We start from the raw sequence: 22,363 nt of genomic DNA, 5'->3' as shown, positions 1-22,363 counted from the left end.
TTCACATAGGGATTGGAATGAAGCCTCAGCGAAATATTAATTACGCTGGAGTAAGTGGAGTAATTTCGGTAATTTTGCATTCTTTTTTTTGCTACACAATTACTGAAAATTATACGATCACACCTGATCATGTACTTGGCACAAAATTTCTAGTTGACACAAAACTCCTACTGCAGGAGCACAGGAACAACCGCCTGCTGCGACTATTTACTTTCTTAGCCCAAAACGCATCCTCTGGTTTATTTTAGACACAAGGGTGCATTTTGCACCAAGAAAATAGAGTTTATTGCTGGGTTACCCTCCTTGCATAATTTTGCATAACCTCACATAATTTTGCCATAATGTTGTGTATTCTTGCTACAGCAAGTTATGCTCACCCCCGAATAGGAATTCACCATACCTCATAGTCAGGGCCTAAATGAAGCTCATAGGCTTTATATCCAACGGTGCTGGTTTATCACTGTGTACTCTGTGGTTTTTGTGGTTTCTATCAAATGAACTCCATTTCTACTGTAAATATATTAATAGCATGAGTCTGTTTTATGGCACTTGACTGGCAGCAAGTAAGTGATTTTCCTGTAAGACTTTAGACACATGACACTGGTGACAGTTTTATGCTAATCTGTGTCTACAAAATCAATTAAGCATCCAGGAACATGCCAAGCTTGCAGACCACAGGAACAGGGGTGAGGGACGGTCTATAACCATAGCCCACCGGTAATAGAGCCAGTTATCCGTGTTTAGTGTGGTGGAGTAAATGGGTTAGAAGGAGGTGGGAACTCAGCTAACGCAATCCCGAGCCTGAGGCTTGTGTCCATCATCCGGATCATCAGCGTCACAGAAGAGTTCAACGCTGAGTGATCTAATTGGCTCAGCAAGTGGCCAGATCAAGTAACTTTTGAATGCTCACAAGACTCAATTTATGATCTGGACCTGATGGCAGGAGGAGGGCCGTCAGCAGGAACAGAGGATGTGCTTGGATTTGCAGTCCCGGCATACATGCATGACACAGGGGGTTTGTGCCTGCTGCCAGGGCCAGCTACTCCATTTGAGTGGGAAGCAGCGCCCCACAAGATACGCATGTCTCTTTGGTCAGCTGTCTTGGGCTGGCCAGCCAGACATGCGCATTTTAAAGTTCTCTACCCTAGCTGGTTTAGAGAAAGCGCAGGCCTCCAGTGCTCTTAGGAATGCTAAAAGAGGCCGCACTATCCTATCCTGGTGCGGCTTTCATGCTGGTAAAGCAGCAAGAGGATTGTATAGTGTAGTTTCCTGCATCAGGAGCTTCCGTGAGGAGAGAAGACACCAGAGGGAGGAGGACATCGCATTGTAAGATACAAGGTAAGTCTATTTTATTTGTAATTTGTTGTGGCCCTGCTCACCACCCTCGGTGCAAGCCAGCCGCCACTGCCTGCTGCTCACTCCTGCACTGCCTTCCATGAGCCATTTTCGTGGCAGAAGACTCCGAACCTCACACTTGCGTCACCCTTTGGATCCGCATAGGCATGTTCAAGCTTTAAGGAGCCCATAGATATCAATTATTATATTTACAACTCCACCAGTAGTCAGTATTCCACAGTTACTGTATTACATCGGTTTTGAAGTACAAGACCTGCAATGTTCACAGTCCACACTGCACCTTCACCTGCATCAACCCTCGGAAAGGAGAAGGCAGCATGCACTCGGTTCTGTACTTGGCACACGGGTAGCACACGGGTAGAAGCAAATTATTTTTGTGAATTCCAGCATGACCAAAATGTGCCCTTTCCCTTATCTGCATTATTTGTAAATGTGGTAACCTGGCCTTATGTGTCTTTTTTTTAAATACCATTGACTAAGGTACACTAAAGACTATAGGCTCCTGGCACCAACCATGTTGTTGAGTTGAAGAGGGCTAGTTTATAACGACAGATGTAATGGTTAATTGGTTTTTGAATCATGCCTTTCCTCTCTGCCAGTGAATGAATGTAACGTGATAACTTTTTGCACATGGCGAAAATGTAAAATTGTCAATAACATGTATATTTTCGTTGCAATGGTAAAAAGATCAAAAAAGGAACAAGTATAATTAAAATTCCTATTTCTAAAAGCTATTTGTTTAATCGCATTTCATAATCGCATTTCTTCAAACACTGTGAATAAGAATTACTCTGAATAGTACTTCACATCTTAGATTCTCGATTATCTGAAAACAATATAAAAGTTTTATATAAAATAAAGATAGAAAAGAAAACACATGGCACTTACCAAATTAACCAAGGGACCACCCGAATTTCCATACTGCAAAAAAGACCAAATGGAAAAAGTAATAGGTTAATTATTTCCGAGACTGTACCTTCATGCAATTAACTTAAATGGAATTACACATTTGAAAGTAAGGAATAACATGTTATGGTGTAATATATTCTATACCGTTGGTATCTGACACATCTAACCTGGATTGTCGATTTATGATTAAATAACCATGGGCCATATTACCAAGGCAGGCGATATGAAATTATCGCCGGTTTTGGAGCCATTTTCGGCCGCAAAGCGGCGATAATTTCATCGCCCTATTAGCAAGCTGTCGCTAACATCAATTAGCGACAGCTTTTAGGTGATAGCAAGCGGTTTGGGGCCCGCTTTGCATGTCAGAGATTTTTATCGCTAATGACATGCAAAGTGGTCGTATCCAACCTATTACCGATTGAAAGCAGTCGCTAACATCGCTATCACCTATTATCAACGCTAAGCGTGAATATCGCTGAAAACTAACGACTGCTCAGACCAGTTCTTAGCCTGTATATCCAATGGGAGGTGGATATTCAGGCTAAGTCCCTATTAGCGATAATACCTGAATATCGCTGGATTTCCAGCGATATTCACGCATTTCACCGCTATCACCAGATATTTTATCGCTTTGGAGATAAACGTTGCTAATAGCACGTAATTCGGCGATGCGCGGCGATAAAAAAAATTTTGCTAAGCTTATTTAGCAATAAATATCGCAAGTTGTTGATAATATGCCCCCATATTTTAAGGTCCCTTGAATCAAAGATAACCTTCAATAGCACTGGTTGACTTGCATTGGAAGCCATCTACTGCAGGAATAGGCCATCCTGAGGAGTGCAGTGTAAGTCTTACAGTATGTGTTTTAAAAAGGATGACTCAATTAGCTGAATGCCCACTGCTGACACAAGCAGCAATTGTCTGGTACCAAAATATTGTGGTTTTAATTTAGATCTGTGCAAAATGTCATAGACAAAATTTCGACTACCTAAATATCATTAAGGTTAGTCTGTGTGGGTAAATATGGGTTTACTATCCTTAATTCCAAATGTATGTACCCAGACACTATGAACATATCTTCAAGGTACATTGAGGATGGGAGAAGAATGGATCACCTTGGTCATATTTTGTCAGCTGATATTTTGGCTAAGATATTTTTGTGTGAAAAAGGAACATCTACGATATTCTGATATCTGGCCAGCAGCGACTGGCAGGTAAAGATTTGAAATCCAGGAAAGGCCGGCTCAGCAGTCCATCCCCCGAAGGCCTGTGCACGGAGTACCATTAAAGTTAGGTAACAGTAACACCTGTAACTTGCAAAGCTTCAAAACAACAGAAGTGCAGTATGAAGAGCGATGAAAAAAATGTATATTATCAGTTAGACTCATGATGAACTGAGCACATTGTTTCAGTATGAACACTTTAGCCACTTTTTCACCTGTGCATTTTAACTATCATATTTAGAGGAGAAAAAATTATTAGGAAATCCTGCTTCTAATTCTATGTGGAATACACCCCTGACAATATTGCCACCTGCCTGAGGTCTGAAGTCATCCAGCATGGACCTTGTCTCATGAAAAACTCGAGGGCCATATTGGTGTGTCTAGAATCTTATTCAGTTCGAGAGCTGTAGCTGAATAACCACAGTATGCTGTAATAATAGATAATAAAATAGATCACTGTAAAAAATATGGTATTGACCTATACTTACATGGATCAATTTCATTCAAGGATGTTGTTTTCAGTAGTAAAGCGGCAAACTGATGTGTGTCAATTAATGGAAAACGAAAATTGAAAAAAAAAACCCTTGGAGAAAACCAAATCATGGAAAATCAATTTTAAAGAAAGACAATTTCAAGTAACTACAAAAAAATAGAAAATTAAAGGAAACATTTTAAAAGAAAAATAAATGTAAGGATAAATCCAAATGTATATTAAACTGGAGTTTAGGACTACTGTGGGATGTTTGGGGGCAGGGATGGGTAATGTTTAGGGTGATGAGTGGTTTTTAGTGGGTCGGAATTATTGGAGTTCTGGCATAGAAAGGGATTTTTAGGGTTCAGAGATGGGTGAAGTGTAGAGATGGTGGAGATTTTTTAGGGTTCACGGATGAGTGGTGTTTTGGTGTGTGAGGTGTTTTTAGGTTACAGGGATGGGCAGAGTTTAGGGCTAGTGAGAGTTTTTAAGGTTCCATTATGAGTAGCGACTGGGGTGCTGAAGAATTTTTAGGGCGGCGAATGCAAAAACAAAGGATGATGGACGAAATGCTGAATAAATCAAACATTCACCTCCAGTCACAGATCTGGGTTGAATTCATCTTTGTTTTTCTTGCCACACCATACCAGTTTGGACCCACCCATATGTAAATCAGTCTTGACCCTTCTCCCTGTGGAAACAGTCCAACCCGAACTGCTAGGCCAGGTCCATCTAGACCAGAAACAAGGATCCTGGGACTTGTTTCGGGGTATCACCCTTCATCAACCAGGCTAGGTTGAATCAGGTGGCACTGAGAGCACGGGACCCACATCTGGCCATACCCTTCCCAATTAGGGCGACAAATGCAAAAAGAACAGATGATGGATAGAATACTGAACAAATCAAACATTCACCTCCAGTCATAGATCTGGGTTAAATCAATTTTTTCTTTGCTCTCCATCCCACTCCAGTTTGGACCCAGCTGTATGGAAATCAGTCGTGGCCCTGCTCCCCATGGAAACATTCCATCCCTAACAGACAGACCAGGTCCTTCCTAGACCAGGAACAAGCATCTTTGGACCGGTTTCGGGGTATCATCCTTCATCAGCCAAGCAAGCTTGAATCCAGTGACATAGCAAGCATGGAATCTATGCCTGGGCATACTTTTACCACTTAAGACGACAAATGCAAAAAGAACAGATGAATGATGAAATGCTGAACAAATCAAACCTTCACCCCAGTTACCGATCGGGGTTAAATCCATAGTTTTTTTGCTTTCATTTAGGTTCAGAATGGGGTGGAGTTTAGGGCTGTGAGGGGTTTTGAGAATTCTGGGATGGGTGGAGTTTAGATGTAGAAAGGGATTTTAGGATTCAGGTGTGAGTAGTTTAGGGTAATAAGAAGTTCTGATGGGTCAGTCTGGCTTTGGCAATGCTTCCTTTTTGCTATTGGCTTTGCCAATGCTTGATAAATTGAGCCTGCACTGGCAAAAAAAATAGCACTGGTTGGCACTCATAGAAGTGAAATTTCTATGCTCCAAAGATAGCTGTCATATTGGAAAAGAAATAGCTGCCATAGGGAAAACAGCCTTTACAACGCAGTTGGAACCAGACATGCCTTAACAACACAGGCTTCACTATGCATGTGTCTTTACCATGCAGGCTTCTACCACACAAACGTTTACAATGAGTATACCTTTACCACACATGCCTTTTCCACGAAAATGTAAGTATTTTGCAGGTAAGTGTAAAAAAACATTTGATAGATGTGTACTATATATATATCCATATAGCTTAAGATATATATTACCTACTGGCCGTCGCCAGTAGGAAGTTATAGTTAGGACCTACTTTCCATAGGAAAAACGTTTTTTGACTTGCCTATATCTTTGGTGCCGTTTGACGAATCTTTACAACATTTTCCAAAAACAAGTGTCTAGTTGGGTCTTATTGTGCATGGAAGGTTTTGGGGTGAATCATCAAGTGGGAGATGAGAAAAAGGGGGAGTCAAAAGAAATTTGTTTCCCATGTTAATTCCCATAGAGATTTTAGACATGACTTCCGCCCGAACTGCTCAACGGAATGACACCAAATTTAGCAGAAAGATAGCGTTTGGTCCAGAAAGCGCCCTATAACCCCTTCGCTGAGGAGGTTATTCCCCCGCTGTGCTGGGGTGGAGGGGGGGTGTGCACAGTGCCCGCATGCTCATGACGAGCTGAGCTCGTCATGAGCTACAGTGCTCCTGTGCTCATGACGAGCTCAGCTCGTCACAGGTGCATTGGCTCCGGGGAATGCTCAGCACAGCGGGGGAATTATCCCCGCGTGTGAGCGTTCCATGGGCCATGATGAGCTGAGCTCGTCATGAGCACCGGAGCACCGTGGCTCATGACGAGCTCAGCTCGTCATGAGCATGGAAGAGGATAAAGGTCGAGCACTCGAGACTTCTTGTTGGGTCGAGCATTTGAGATATCTAGTATATACTTTTGTATATACTTCTTTGTGGGCTTAGATGGTTTTCATTTGTTTGTTTTGGTGTCCTTTAAAAATATATGCTTGCTAGTGATCAATCCTTCTCTTTGCCCTTCTTTTTGTCTTTCTGTTCATCCCACCAGAGCAGGGACCAATCTATGGTTAGTGAAGTGTAGTACTCCGACTTGCACTGCTAGCCTGGCCATGTGCCTGTAAGCTCACCTCCTCGCACAGTGGGATCAGCTGCCATTATGGATAATTCCTGAGGTGTTTGGCCACCCATGGCTGCACTGATATTTCTATTGTCTTTTGCTGGCATACTGACTTTAATCAGAATTATGTAGTATTGGCCTGGTTCATTTTGCTGTAGAAACTTTGGAATCGCGCAGATTAATTTCGTCTTACAAGATGTTCTGGCAGTTTGTAATTTGACACGACGGTTCAGGTTATCGTTCGACAAATACCTCTACACATGATGGAGGACTGTCAGCTGTGAAGGTGACGCGCTGAAGCCAACCACAGCTCCCCTAGTTTTGCCCTACACTCAGGCTTTGGTAATTGCAGCTGGATGGGTTAAAGCATGGGTCTTGGTGCAAGTGGTTGATGCAGTTTGCTTACACGTGAAAGGAGAGCTTCAAGGACTGCATCTCAGCCTCCTCCACTTTGATATCTCAGCTGTTGTTTGTGTCACAGCCCCCCCTTCTTTCACAGATGGGATCTCGTTCCTATCATTGTGTGCCTCTCGCTTTTTGTTCAAATCTGTTTTTATTGTGAACACAGCGATAAGCCTACAACCCCGTGTCGGGGCCGGCCGCGCATAGAAGAACTTGAAGGCGTGAGCAGCCAGGGGGGGGGTTGGAGTATTAACACAGCGCCCTGCCTACAACCCCCAGAAGGGGCCGGCCGCGTGGCTTAGGGGTAGTGATAGCAAGAGGTGGTCACGTGCGGGTGTTGCATCGTTGTGCGGGGGAGGCGCGTATGGAAGTAAGAGCTGTAGTGTCACGTTTTTCAAAGGCCCAACGGGGCCCAAACTGCCCCGTAGGGGGGCGGAAGCCAGAGTGGCCAGTAGGAAGGAAGAAAAAGTCGGAAGAAGATTGAGCAGTAGCGAGAGGGAGAGGGGCCAGGGGGGAAGATATCAGTCGCCGGTTGGGGGGCAAAAACGCAAGCGGGTGTGCGGCGTGTTAGAGCGCAACAGCGCCTGCGCTGGGGGGAGCAGTTAAGGACCTAGTCTGCTCGGGTCAGCAGGGATGAGGGCGTCCTCGAATAACTGCAGAGCACGAAGCCTGGGGGGCATGTGGCGGGCATAGCTGATGGAGCACAGATGGCGCACGAGGGGTTCCCACACTGCCTTGAAGCGCACGCCCCTCGTTTGTATCCGCGCCGTGAGCAGCTCCATAGTCAGGACCTGCCAGAGGCGCACAAACCAGGAGGCTATCGGCGGCGCCTCAGCCCGCTTCCAGTATAGAGCAATGAGTTGCTTGGCAGCGCCTAGCATGTGAAGTGTGAGGATCCAGTCGCTGCGCGTGAGGGCCCTAAGTGCAGGGGGTCGAATGCCCAGCAGGAGCGTGCAAACCTCCTCAGGTAGGGGGAAACCCAACACCCTCTTAATGTGACTGAGGACCTCCTTCCAGAAGACAGCTAGAGTAGGGCATGACCACCAGATGTGTACGAAGTCACCAGTCGCAGTGCCACACCTCCAGCATAGCGGCGAGGAAGTAGGGAACATTTTGCTGAGTCTCAGGGGGGTATAGTACCATTGTGTAAGCATCTTGTATGCGTTTTCCCTCTGCGGAATGCTGCGGAAGGTTTTAGGGATGTCAGTCCACAGCCGGGCCCACTGAGAAGGCGTGATATCGGCGCCGGCCACCGACTGCCATTGTCTCTGGTAGGGGTGCGCGGGTGGAGTGGTGGGGTGCTGCAGGATGTTATAGATCTGGGAGATAAGTCTTTTCAGCCCCCCGAGGGAGCGTGCCAGTTTCTCGAATGGCGTGTAGGCCCTGGTGGCAGCCCGATACATGTCATCTCCCATAGTCCAATGGCGCAGTTGGGCATACTGTAGGCCGGCGGTCGAGGGGAGACCGAATTCTTCCCTGCAGTCGGGCCATGATTTAGGTGCCCCTCCAAGAAAGAGGTCTCCTATAACTCTGCAGTCCCCTTGTGTCCAACTCTCAAAAGCGCGGGTCCGGGCTGCAGGGGGAAAGTGCGGGTTACCAGCGATGGGGGTGTGTGGAGAGGGGAACGTGGTTAGGCCCCTGGACACCGCCACCCTGTCCCAGACGTCAAGAACTGTTTTCGTCGGGACCGCCATATATGCACTCCTGGATCGCGCCACGCGCGGTAGCCAAGGCAGGTCCCATATGGTGCGCCCCGTGACCACCCGGTCCATGTGGAACCAGTGCTTGTCGCTCTCGCGTGCACCCCATTCTATGACGAACCGAAGGTGCGCCGCCCAGTAATAGTGGAGAAGATTCGGGCAGGCGAGGCCGCCCCTGTCTCTCGGTTCCATGAGGACTTTCTGTGAAAACCGGGGTCGCTTACCACCCCAGATGAAGGACGTGAGGTCGCGTTGGAGACTCTTAATGCAGTGAAGCGGGATTGGGGTGGGCAAGCACTGGAAAACATAGAGAATACGGGGGAGGACCGACATCTTGACCGCGTTGAGCCGCCCTAGCCAGGAAATCATCAAGGGCTTCCATTTCCGCAGGTCCGCCAGGACTTCTTTGCGGCAAGATGCCCAGTTCCGCGCGGACCATGAGTCCAGGTGGGGTGTTAGGTCCAGACCCAAGTATTTGATGTGGTTCTCCGCCCAACGGTAGGGTGTAACCCCTTTCAGGAAGTTGACCTCCTCCTCAGGGATGGTGAGGTTAAGCGCCCAGGATTTGGTGTGGTTAATCTTAAGGCCAGATGCTCGTTCAAATAGGGAGAGGGCGTCATGTACCGCTGGGAGGGAGTCCCGAGGGCGCGTAAGAGTAAGGATCAGATCGTCCGCGAACAGCGCCACTTTGTTGGCACGTCCCCCGTGGGGGATTCCGTGAATGTCAGGAGTGCGCCTGATCAGCTCCGCCAGCGGCTCCACCGCTAGGGCGAACAGGAGTGGCGAGAGCGGGCATCCCTGCCTCGTGCCCCTGTGAATCGAGAGCGGCGGTGTTAGTTGGCCGTTGACCCGAATTCTGGCCTGAGGTCCGAGATAGGGGGCCATGCACCTAGAGATCATTTTAGGGCCAAGACCAAGTTTCTGGAGGACCGCTCGCAAGAAGGTCCAGTCGACCCGGTCGAAGGCCTTTTCTGCGTCTAGCGAGAGGAGGCAGGCCGGTATATCCCAATGCCGTACCTTCCCCACTAAGTGTGCCAGCCTGCGCACGTTGTCAGCCCCCTGTCGATCCCGAATAAATCCCACCTGGTCCGGGTTTACTAATCCCGGCATGTACGGGTCCAGTCGTTTGGCCAGGATCTTGGTGTAGATCTTAAGATCGGTATTCAGGAGGGCGATGGGGCGATAGGAGGCGCACAGGTCAGGGTCTTTCCCAGGCTTGGGGATCAGGGCGATCTCCGCCAGGCCCATATCGGGGGACGGGCCAGTGGTGTCAGAGAAGGAACCGTACAGCCGCAGCAGGTGCGGGCGGAGCTGGGTCAGAAATAAGCGGTAGAAGGCCAACGGCAGACCGTCAGGTCCCGGGGTTTTCCCAGTGGGGAGGTCCTTGACGGCCTCCATTATTTCCTCCTCCTGTAGGGGACCTTCTAGTGTAGCTGAACATGCCGGGGACAGCGGAGACCCCTCAAAATCCGTAAGAACGGCCTCTCGCGCCTCCGCAGAGGTAGGCTCCTCAGCATACAGGGAGGAGTAGTAGGTGACGAAGGCTTCCTGCTTGGCTTTTTCAGAGGTGGCGCAGGTGCCATCCTGTCGCTTGACGTTGGCGATGTGGGCCCTGGCTGCACGCGCTCGCAGCCTGCCTGCCAGCAGGCGTCCAACTTTGTCCCCGCCCTCGTAGTAGCGTTGTTTGAGCGCCAGCAGGGAGCGCTCTGCCTTGTTGGTGCGCAGCGTGCGGAGTTGCCCCCTGAGGTTGGCGAGCGTTCTCTTAGACGCCTGTGAGGGGGAGTCCCTGTCCCGAACCTCCGCTTGTTTGATCTCACTAGCCAGGTCGGTTTCCAGCTTAAACGCCTCCCTCCTCCGCGCCACCGCCAGGGAGGTAATGTGGCCCCTAATGGTGGCCTTGAAGGCATCCCAGATCGTATGGAAGGGCAGGTCAGGGGTATCGTTAACAGCGAAGTACGAGTCTATGGCGTCACGGATGCTGGCAACATCCTCCGGGTCTCGAAGGATACTCGGCGGGAGTACCCACCTCCGCTCACGAGTGGCATGGGCCAGGGGATCCTGTAGCAAAAGTTCCACATGTGCATGGTCCGATAGGGAAATGTCGGATATAGCGGCAGTCAAGGAGTCTCGGGCCAATTCAAGGGAGGTGAAAAGATAGTCAATACGGGAGTATGTCCTATGGGAGTGTGAATAAAAGGAGTAGTCCCGGGTTCCCGGGTTGTGGTAGCGCCACACATCCACGAGTCCCAGGTCTGTAAGCTGGGTTCTAAGGGTAGAGGACATTGCCCCCGTGCCATTAAAGGAGGCCCCCGCCCGATCTAACTCAGGGTCCCACACTAGATTGAAGTCTCCGCCCAAGATCACGCTAGGGTCGCCTGGTGGGAACTGGTCTCGCAGGAGCGCCTGGAGGTATTTGTCCTGCGACTGGTTGGGCGCATATACACATCCCAGGGTGAACTTTGCACAACCCATCTGCACCGTGGCTCGGAGGAAACGCCCGTCAGCACTCTTGAAGGGTTTCGTGGGTCCCCGTCTGAAGCCCGCCCTGCAGAGGATTGCCACCCCCGCCGTCTTAGTGTCAGAGGAGGCCCAGAACTGTGTGGGGTATCTAGGGTGTGCCATGCGCTTAGTATCCCCCTTTAGAAGGTGCGTCTCCTGGAGGAGGATAATGTCAGGGGAGTGATGCAGGAGATAGCGCCATATCTGATTCCGTTTGTTGGGGGAGTTGAGCCCTTTGACAATGAGTGATAGGACCTTCAAGGGCGTGGGGATGTTCGCTGTCATCGCACTAAGGGGGGGCGGAGCTGCGCAAGTACCAATGAAGCATCCCCCCCCGCAGACAGGGCAGTGTCAGCCTCACCTCGCCCCCAGCGTGCCAACCCCCGTAGGTCCCACCATGCCACCCCTCTGCAAGCGCGGGGAGAGAACAGGAAGAAAGGGCAGCGCGAGAGAAAAGTAGGAAGAAAAGAGAGAGAAGGAAGATAAAGGGCGTAGAGAAGAAACACAACCAAAACAGGCCAACAGGGCCATTGTACATTGTCCCAGGTACCGGACATCCTCTACCCGAGGGTTCGGATGCACACAGGAATGTCACTTCCTACGGGACAAAGGGAGGGAGCGAAGATCTGGGTGAGTGAAATGAAATCCGGTCGTCTCGCAGCCCGTCCACCCCGCTGTCACAAGGAAGTCCGGGGGTGGTTCGAGCCGGGGGGCCCTCAAGTTCAGACCAGGCGCCAAGAGGGCACTGAAGCTTGGCGATGTGATGCAGGGCCCGAAAGGGGCGAAGTCCATCGTCCGCTCCCCCTGGCCCCCACAGGGGGGGGGAAGCCGCGGAGGCGGCCCTCTAGAGAGGAGGGGAACCCCATCCCCAAGAACAGCAGGGTCAGGTCGCCGAGGCGTGGTAGGACAGGTGCCCCACATGGAAGCCACTGACGCACCTCTGGTCGTCGCCGTTGGGGGGTCCGGCTTGTTCCCTTTGCCACAGGTCATGGTCCACTCAGGGCGTCCAGGGATAGCGGGGGAGGGCAAGCTGTTGCGGGTAGCCCCCGGTCCGCGGTGGAGAAGAGTCCAAGGGAGGTCTCACAGGTGCCCCGGTGATCCAGCAACCCAGGGCCCACAATCAGGGGCTCTAGACCGCAAGGCAGGAGATGGCGGGGTGCGATAGGGCCTCCACAAGCCTGAGGCAGGGCTGGCCCGTTGTCAGTCTGCAAGGTGCGCCAGGGCAGCAGGGGTCTAGTGTGCAGGTGGGCTGCGTTGGCGAGTGAGATGGCTCTGCCGGGGAGGCAAGGTGGCGTGCAGGCAGGGGGAGTGGTGGAAGACCTTTATCGGCAGTCGTCCCGCGGTGGCCAAGGTCCGGGTCCCACAGGCTGAGAACCTCCGATGGCTGTGGCAAGACTCGGCCTCTCGTTCCCGCCTAAGTCAGGGCCTTCCCCAAGTGCAGTGCCCGGGTAGTTCCACAGCCCCCCGTCAAGACTCGCTAGGGCAGCAGGGTGATCGAGGGCAGGGGATCGCGTGGGCGAGCGAGTTGGCCACCCGCCTCCAGACGCAGCCCCACAAGCAGCCGATCAGGGGGACAAGATGGCGGCCAGGGCTGAAGCAAGGCCCTCCTAATGCCAGACCCCGCCAGGGACAGACAGGGGGAGGGGGCGGCCCGGAGGCTGCAGCTCACCAGGAGTGTCCTGCGGCGGATGTAGGATCTGGAGCTGGGGCTCGTGAGGGGAGAGCCTCCGGCGTCCTCTCCGGGTCCGGCCTCTCGTTCCCGCCCAAGCCGGGGCCTCTCTTGATCGTAGCGCCCGGGCGGTCGCAGCGTCTTCAGCCGGGGGCAGCCCGGCGCCAGCAGCCTCGATGGTGCGCCCAGGCAGCAGCCAGCACCACGGAGGGAGATTCGCCACGCGGAGGGCTCAGGGAGCCACCAGCTCCTCGCCAGCGTCGGTGATCGGCTCCGCTCCGGGAGAGCCGAGCCAGGGGACTCAGCGGCAGACCCTGCGGCAAGATGGCGGCCAGGGGCCGATCGCGGAGATCCCGGGGCTCCGGGCGTCTGCAGCGGGGCTCCCAACAATCAGGACTCGCCTCCGGGAGATGTTGCTGGCAGGGCTCGCAGTAGTCGGGGGGCCCCCAGGTGAAAGAACCCCCCCAGACGTCGCTAAAACAAGCTGATTACACAGCGGGGCGACGGAGCTCGCACGAGACGCGTCCGCTCACATCGCTGTCTCGGCCACGCCCCCCGCCTCTCGCTTTTTGGCACTACAGCCACAGGAAGTCGGGGAAACGAGGAAAGCCCCCATCAGCTGCCCATGTGCAGCACATGTGGGCTGTTCTTTCCAGGTATAAAGGAGCTCTCCCGGGAGGAAGGTTATCTCCCTTCCAAACCAGAATGAGGTCCAGGGAGTGTTATTGTTGCAGCCTGACAGCATCAGTCCAGGGACCAATTAGCAGAAATAGGACAGTGGTAGAACAACCTTCCCAGGAGGAAGGTAGTACACCCTGAAGTACTGTCAATGTGAGGCGAGACTGTCACAGCCATGTATGTGTGGCATGTTTGGCCAGTAGAGGTGGGTGAGACAGCAAATTTAAAGGCTGAGCTAAGGGTCTGGCTCAGCTCTTAACCTGTGCCCGAACTTAGCCCTGAAAATGTTTGCCATGTAAATCACACAACAAACTTAGGTAAAATGCTGTATCTCCATTACCTAGCTCTCTAGAGTCGGCAGTGGTGGGAAGGGATAGATTTGCATCGCTAGCTGTGCCAAGTAAACTGCACACAGGCCTAGTTCTGTTCTACTTCAGGTTTTCCTGGTGTGAGCTGAGCTATGGCTGACATGCTGTAAGGAGCAAGAACCGCTTGTCATTCTGGTGTATTTCACTTTTCCAGGTATTGCATCTCGGTCTCACCAGTGCAGGAAAACTACCCTTTTGCTGTACACCATTGCAAAAGGAGAGACCATGCTCCTATTCCTATCGAAGGTGGGTTTGTTTATCTGAATAGCTTGCTGAAAATTAATAATTAAGGGGTCGACTGGAGGAAGTCCTTTAAAGCTTTCCTCAAGCATTAACTAAGTAAAAGAGCAAATAGGCTTCCATTAATACATCAAAATGGATAGCATAATTTAATTAGCTTAATGTAGTCCAGACAAACCCCTGAACTTGTTTTCAGAAGTCATGCTAGTACAGCCTTCTGTGGACCTCCAAATCTGTTATCAGACTTTGTAGACCCTGCTCCCATCACATTGGCAAACTTGTTTTTCTTGCGCTCTCCATGCCCTACTCCAGCTCAAACAAATATTATTGGGGTATCAATTATGGAGTGTTAGCTTACCCTTTGAAACCTTGAACAAACACTATTTACATTGATAAAAAATATATGTGGTTTATGTGCAGCAACTAGCCAAATAACAATAATCTGAGGAATAAAAAAGCATATAATAACCAAAATAAGTTAATGTTAGACCTGTCAGCCTTAGGGCGGTCTCTCCCCAAACATTTTGCCTCTCCTCCATTTTGCTGAACTTATTTTTGTTTACCTTAGGACTCTACTAACCAGTGCTAAAATGCTTCTGGTCACTCCCCTAAAACATGGTTAAATTGACTTATACCCAATTGACAAATTTAATTTACGTATAAGTCCCTTGTAGAGTGGTGTACTATATACACCAGGCCAGTAAATGAAATGCTACTTGTGGGCCTACAGCTTAAGTATCACCTTAATACTTGTCCCCGGCCTGCTACTGCAGTCTGAATGCAGTTTCAAATTGCCATATCAACTTAGCATTAAAACCCCTTTCCCAAGAACTAAACTCCTCTTTTATTACATATAAATCACCCCTAAAGTAGGCCCTAGGTAGCCATTAGGACGGGGTGCTGCATAATTAAAAGGTTGGACATGTACCAGTTTTACATGTCCTGGTAGTGAAAAATCCCACATTCATTTTCACTACTGTGGGGCCTATCTCTCCCATAGGATCACATTGGATGTTCCTTACTGCATTTAATACGCTGTAACTTCCAATTGGGAGCAGATGGCTATATCATGTTTGGTGTCTCTGAAAGTGTAATGAAAGCCCCTCTTTGATTGTAAAGTTGGGTTTTTTATTACAATTCTGAAAATTCCATTTTTAGACAGTTGGCACTTTCCTGCCCTTAGACCTTTTGTAGCTGCAGCCTAAGCCACATGACTGGGTGCAACTGACAGACTTTGTGGATTCCTCCCAGACAGCTACACAATAGAGGGATGAGGCATGCCTGGATATGCCATCTGCTGGCAGGATAAGGGCGGAGCTGAGCACAGCTCCAATTCCAACTGAATAGGGAGTGCTCTGCCTTTACACAAATGAACTAGCACCTCCACATTGCCGCTGCATTAAGCTTGAATCCAGGGCAGGAGAGTCAGGAAATTCCATGCGCTTCAAAGCCACTGTCTCAAAGCATCTCACACCTTCAGAAAGAGGGCAACAGGGTTTAGAAATTGGGCCTTAGACACCAACTCATCAGTACACTTCTGGACATGTGTGTACTCTGCCAGGAGAAATGACTGCTGTGCTGCTGGACTGCTGCTCTGAAGGACCGATGTCCTGCTGCCCTCTTGTCTGGGTAAGAAGGACTGGACATACATCTGTTGAACCACGGACCACCAGAGTGACTCCAAGGGTTAGTTGGCTGGCCTCCAAAATTAAGCTTCAGGGACAGAAGACTCTGGGTGAACACAGCCCCCGGATACTGCCATCTTGCCATCTGTGAGTCTACCCTGCCATGTGTTGCCACCCCAGCTCTGGACCTTTGGAAGTTGGCCTAAGGTGCTCGGCCAGCCTCTGTGGAACCAACATATCTCCTCTGCTGCCCATCGCACCCTCAAGCAGAACTAACGCATCGCTGCTCTGTGTTGCATCCACGGCACAGGTCCTCGCAACCCTCATCAACAGGATCTTTGACAGCTATGCAGGGCCTTGCATAGCAGCCTCGCTGCATCTCAGAGCCAATGCATTGCTTCGGCTGCGCTATGCATCTTTGAGGCACATCCTCGTAACACACCCCAAATCAGGATTTAAGGTATTTTGTACAGAAGGCTAACTGGGTCCCTGTAACTGGCCCACCCTATTTCACTGTCGACCTGAACTTGTGACTTTGTCCCGGTCTGGCGCAACCAGATATCTACGGTTAGTGGTTTGTGCTTCTTGGAGTTATCTTCACTAAAATATTTAAAATTGGATTTCTCTGGTTCTACTGATTGGATTTTTGTTGTATTGGTCTTGTTTTATTTATTACAAAATACACTATTCTTCTAACCTGGTGTGGGAACTTTTTGAGTGGTGCTTGCACAAATACTTTACACATTGCCTCTAAGTTAAGCTTGACTGCTCTGTGCAAAGCTAACAGAGAGCTGAGCACAGGTTATTTTAGAGGTGGCTTGTGCCTCACCCTGACAAGGACTGTGGTGGCCGCTTGACGGGGGCTCACAACCCAGTTAACCAACAATCCCATTTCTAACAGTTAATTAACAAGTAAAAATGTAACTAGAAAAATGCGGAACACAAGAAGAAAATTGATATGTGGATCAAACAATATACAAAAATGCCACATAGGAAAGCAATGGAAACATTCCTTTAATGTTATCCAATGACATATTAAAATAAATGTTACAAATTAGCTCAAAGTCTCCTATACCTGTTGTCTTTTAGAATCTGTTGTCCTCCAGACCTACAAAACAACCAGTACCAGAGACTTTTAGACACTTGGGTCTCCAAGCAAACACACCAAAAACAAGTGTGTAGAATACTTAGGAAGCTAGCTTACTCTGTTCTGATAGGTAAAGTTCTTTCTAGGGAGGACATTGGTGCATCCGGTCCCAGCCTGCCATTTGTATAGTTTAGAGCTCCAACACCATTAGTGGAATTATCGAGCCAAGTATTCCTCGTCAGCCGCGGCCCGTGCAGGTAAGAGCGGTAGGGCAGAGAGGGCAGATTTTGAAAGACGATGACGAGGGTAAATTTGTTTTTTATTTAATTTTCCCTCATCATCGGCCGTCGAAATCTACCCCACCACTCTTACCAGCACAGGCTGTGTCTGTTCCTCGCCCTTCACAAAGCTTACCGGCACCCTATTGTAATACTAGAGGCTTTTTTGTAAATCCTGAGACACTACACTTACTGCCTTTTCAATAATAGCTCAAACTTACACTTCTTGGCAAGAGCTCAATTCTTCCTTTTGTTCTTCTACTCTGGGGCATCAAAGGTATGTTCATCACTCAGTCAGTGGTTGTCATTATGTTTGAGCTAATGAAATATACCCTGCTCTCTGGGCTAATTGGAACTTACATGCTGTTTTTCCAGGATAACATTCCATAAGGATGCTCTCATTTGGTCAACTGCAATCTAGTTGTGGCTATTCAGCACGGTTCAGCCAACTAAATGTCAATCAGTGTGGTGGCTGCATTAACTTAACAACTCTTTATCCCTAGGTAATTTAGGATCTCTAGTGCCACAATTCACAATATTTCCATTTACCGTAGTGGCATTTGAGATTGTAAATTTGCTCTGTCCTGTCTACTCATTTTCTCTTATATGTATGTATGTATAACACACTTATAAAGCGCATTCTGTCACCCAACGGGCATCCTGGCGCTGAGATCAAGCAGATCCTGAAGCACGAACAGAGAAGGGAAGGAAGAAAATTACCCTGGCCTAGGAAACAGATGAGTTTTTAGTAGTTTTTTAAATGAAAGGAGGTCTCCTGAGCATCTGAGCGACAGTGGCAGATCGTTCCACAGATTAGATGCCGTGAAACCGAAAGAGCGGCCACCCATTCGCTTTCTCCGAAACTTAGGAACAATCGCCAAATAGGCAGAGGCAGATCGGAGAGCTCTTGCGGGGGTGTACCAAGTGAACATCTCCTGTAGGGGCAGCGGTCCCGAGCCATGCAAAGCCCGGAAAACCAGGCATAACGCCTTGAATTCGATCCGTTGAGGCATGGGGAGCCAATGCAAGTCTCTAAGAGCTGCGGAAGACGAGTCAAAACGACGGCGGGAGAGTGCTAGCTTAGCCGCGAAGTTCTGCACTCGTTGTAGCTTACCTATCGCCATAACAGGTGCCCCCAGAAGCAGTGCATTGCAGTAATCCAATCTGCTTAGAATAATGCTGCGCACTACTTCTGGTCTAGCATGGACAGGGAGCAGGGGGAGAATCTTCCTAAGGGAACGCAACAAGCCCATGCAGGTGGATACTGTTTTGTCAATGAAACCGTCCAGTTGAAGACTCGGTTCCATTGTCACTCCCAAGTTCCGAACCGAGGGAGCTGCTGCTGCCGTGCCCTGAAAAGAGGGAGGCCAAAAGTCCTGTGGTAAAGGTCGAAGGACCCGGTCCACTGAGCAGTGTAGCACCTCTGTCTTTGAGCTGTTAAATTGCAGCGAGTTGTTACTCAGCCATGTTGCCGTGGTGACCATGCAATGGTGAAAGGTCTCCTGGGACACCGCATTCTCCCCTTCGAAGGAGAAAATAAGCTGGGTGTCGTCAGCGTAATTGGTGACTGAAATGCCGAACGATTTGATTAGCTTGACCAGGGGGTGGAGGTAAAGATTAAATAGAATATATGTTTTCACAACTTATTTTTCACGTTTTTTAGGTCGAGCTTGAGTCAGCGTGCATGCGCTGCTCTGAGAGACTTCCTGTAGTACAGTATGGAAGAGTAGCCGGCCCACTCTTTGCCCATATTTTTCATTGTAAATGTTGGCTTCTGATTCAGTAATTGTCTTGTTAGTCCTTCCTTAATACTGCCTTGTCTTCATTTATAACCTCCCATGGCTACTGACCCCTTTACTTTGGTTGTTAAACTGTACTTCTTTTTAAGCCTGTAAGCACTACTTTCTTTTTTCTACTCATGTTTTCTCCTATTGCAGGCTTGACATGCTTTCCTGCAACAGCACGCCATGTGTTCTTTCACTTTCCAAACAGCCCATCTTTTATTTTTTAACTAGTGCAACTCGCCTAACTCGATCTTGACTGCACACAACATGATATATTTATTTAAAAGCACTGCGGTTAGTATTGCCATGGGAATAACAGCGACGCTGCGTGTTCTCTTTTGTTAAATTTATGTTAGGCTTGCCTCCCTGTGCTGTGTTAGAACACCCTCACCACCCCTCCAAGATCGCAGTTTTTTTCCTTACAGCGCAAGCACTCCACTTGTGCGATGCTGTTCCTTAACACCTTAAGGGCGTTCTATTAAGTAGGCGGGGCTGCGACTGCCGTTGGCCGTTCGCAGCACTGGGGAGGGAGAGCAAGGAAGGGGTTAATTTATGTTAGGTGTGTTACCTGTGCCTTTATTAGTTGCTTTTCCCTGCAGCTGTTTTTATTAATTGTTTTCCGCTCATCAATGTTTTTTAATAATTGTTTTTTGCCTGTTGCTGTTTTCATTATTTGTATTACTTTCCAGATGGTGCTATGAACATCTGCCCTCGGACACGCTGGACATGTACCCCTGCGACTCTGACCACACTCCCTGGCTGATGGCCAGGCACATCCCTCTGGAGGCACACGCCATTTTGGAGCACCCAGACGCCCGCCTGACTGCTGTGGCAGTGCACGTGAAGCACGAACACACAATCGCCTTTCTAGAGGACACCCATGGCTGTCTGAATAAGGTATGTGTGTTGTCCTCTGCCGTGGATGAACTCATGTGCTCTTTTCAGAGCGTGGGACAATTGTGCAAACATATGTATAGATGCATTGTAGGTTAATCGTACTGCGCTCATGTCGCCAAATGCTGCTTCAAAGCGCTTGGTCCATTTTGATTATATCAATATATGTTTAGACACTTCAGTCTTTTCATAAATGTCGGGTTTAGATTAAAGTTCTTGGGAGGTGCAAAAGAGGTCTGAAGATGGCTGTAGTTGGGGGCAGAGGTGGATAACAGACATCGTTATGAGCAAGGCTTTAAGCGGACTGGGTCCTGTTAGTCCTCAGCACTGGCATTTCTAAAAAGCAGGTGCTGAGATGAGTCTCTATCGGGTTCTCCATTTTTGCCCTCACCAACAGGGGGAAAAAAATCTTAACTCTGCAGCAATGCCACCCTTCACTGCCTTTGATGTAACTCAAAATAGACTAGTTGTGGTTCTTTCTCAGTCTCATCATGTCAGAACTGAAGGATTTTTATATTATATACAACAATGCCATATCTGTTGTTTATTTATCTTATGCAACTAACAACCAATGACAAAGCTGATAGACTTGGCTTGTTGTAGGTGAAATTTTACTTGTTTTGTTATATATGTGGAGGCAATAACAGAAGCCGCAAAATGCCAGTTGGGCGACACACTGTGCTAGACCCAATATTTAGTTTGTGTTGTGAAGCCACGCCCTCAATTACATCGACCACGCCCATTTGAGAGACTCCCCCAGTTTTTTCTTCCCACTTAAAGCCTGCTTATGAGTGTAATGCCAACCAGGTAGTGCCTAGGCCCAGAACAACATTCCGAAAAGAAGCGTGTTTAGTGCGTTTCACATACACACACACACTATGAGCCTTTTGTCTCCGCTCCATATGGGATAGCAGTTGTTAAACGCAGTGGCTTCAAGGCGTTGGAGGCAGATTGGGGCGGGGGTGTCACAGTACTGTTTTGAATTTGCACATCCCGTATGGGTGTTGTTCAGCCTGCCCTGTACCCTTAATGTCCTGTACGCAATTGTGTGCTGTATTAATCCGTGCTCTCTGGTGGGTCCATTTGTCTTACAGCGGACCCTTTACTTGATGAAATCTGGACATTCAGCCTCAGAGTCTGAACATTGCAGTCTTGCTCTGCGCCATCTGCTTGATTTTTTGACCTTGTTCTTTGAAGAATTCAATTTCTTGATTCCATGGCCCCCTCCTGTGCAGATGCAATTTATCTCTTCCAATCCCTTGCCAACTTTATATTGGACAATTCATAGAGGATTTATTTGGGGTCTCCTAGATTTATAGTGGGGGCTGCTAACCTTGGGTGTGGAATAACCAAGAAAAGGGCTGCCACATTTCAGAAACCTTCAGGTCTCTGTTAGAGCAAACTGGGTTTTTTAAGGGACTAAAATATGATGCTAAGTTGTTTATCAAATACATTCTCATGCACACATTTTCTCTCAAACGCACACACCCAATTTATTCAGACACTCCTCCCTTCTTTCAGACACAGTTTCACCCTCACAGACACACACTCTTATTAAAGCTCTCTCACGCGCACTCTCAGTTTGCCCCCTCTGATACATTCCACACTGGTGACCCTCGACATTTTTAAACAGGTGAAAGAAAACAATACCTGTTTCATTCTTCATTATCCCCTCAAATATAGTGCTTTAGGCAACCCCCAATTGTGGGAAGAATTCCATGTTAAAAAACAGTAGACGTTAGCATGCCCAGTATAATGTGCTGCATGGCTGAATACTTATAAGGTCCCAAAGGCGAGACCGATTGCATTTCAAATGCTTGTTTTATATAACAAAGGATGCATTATGTTAAAAGTCTTGCGTTTCCCTAACAATGGTGTACATTTTCATAAATTACTGCTCCGTTTTCCTTTGAGGAATATAACGTGCTCGGATTTCATTTGTGTTTTGAGGAGAATTTTGTATTCTGCACGTCCTTTTTGTTTCTTAGGGGCAGTTTCCTTTCAGCTAGAATGGTCATACAAATTAAATCCATGGATTCCTGTCAACATGATAGTGCATACTGGAATTCTGGATACCGGAATGCAACAGATGTTTATTTAATTCTCGTTTCCTCTATGACAGACACAATTTATCAAATGGTAAGTCTGCATGCATTGCATCACATACTGGATGACTTGCAGCTACCACTCCCTTCAGCCAGATTGTTGGGAAGTTCTGATTTGAGTTCTTGGATGAGGAGTGGGAGCAGCCTCCCAATCCTAGGGGAGACTTAGGGCATTCCCTCTGTCTGACAGTATGTCACAATTTTGAATCCACGCCATGCCTGGTCTTCTTAGCTATTAGCCCATGCCAAGCACTTTGCTGACACTTGGTAATGCCAAGACAGTTGTCTCAGCAATGGAGATGGACTGATGGGAGGTTGAATTCATTGAATCAAGGAATGGGGTGAACTGGATGGGCTTTCGGACTATGCCGCTACCATCTTTCAAGACAACACG

General features: G+C 48.6%; 1 protein-coding gene across 1 annotated transcript in view; it reads right to left on the bottom strand.

The window, feature by feature from the left end:
- HTRA3 (HtrA serine peptidase 3) overlaps positions 1–22,363 on the bottom strand; it is a 241,653-nt gene that overhangs the window by 61,279 nt on the left and 158,011 nt on the right. The window contains exon 5 of the mRNA XM_086964137.1: positions 2,245–2,277. Coding sequence (XP_086820263.1) covers positions 2,245–2,277 — 33 coding nt within the window. The remainder of the gene's footprint in view (positions 1–2,244; positions 2,278–22,363) is intronic.

The sequence above is a fragment of the Lissotriton vulgaris genome, chromosome 3_2 (genome assembly GCF_964263255.1).
Source record: "Lissotriton vulgaris chromosome 3_2, aLisVul1.2, whole genome shotgun sequence".
NCBI classification, from domain to species: Eukaryota; Metazoa; Chordata; class Amphibia; order Caudata; family Salamandridae; genus Lissotriton; species Lissotriton vulgaris.
Note: the sequence above shows the minus strand (reverse complement) of the source record. Positions and strands in the feature narration are given on the sequence as shown.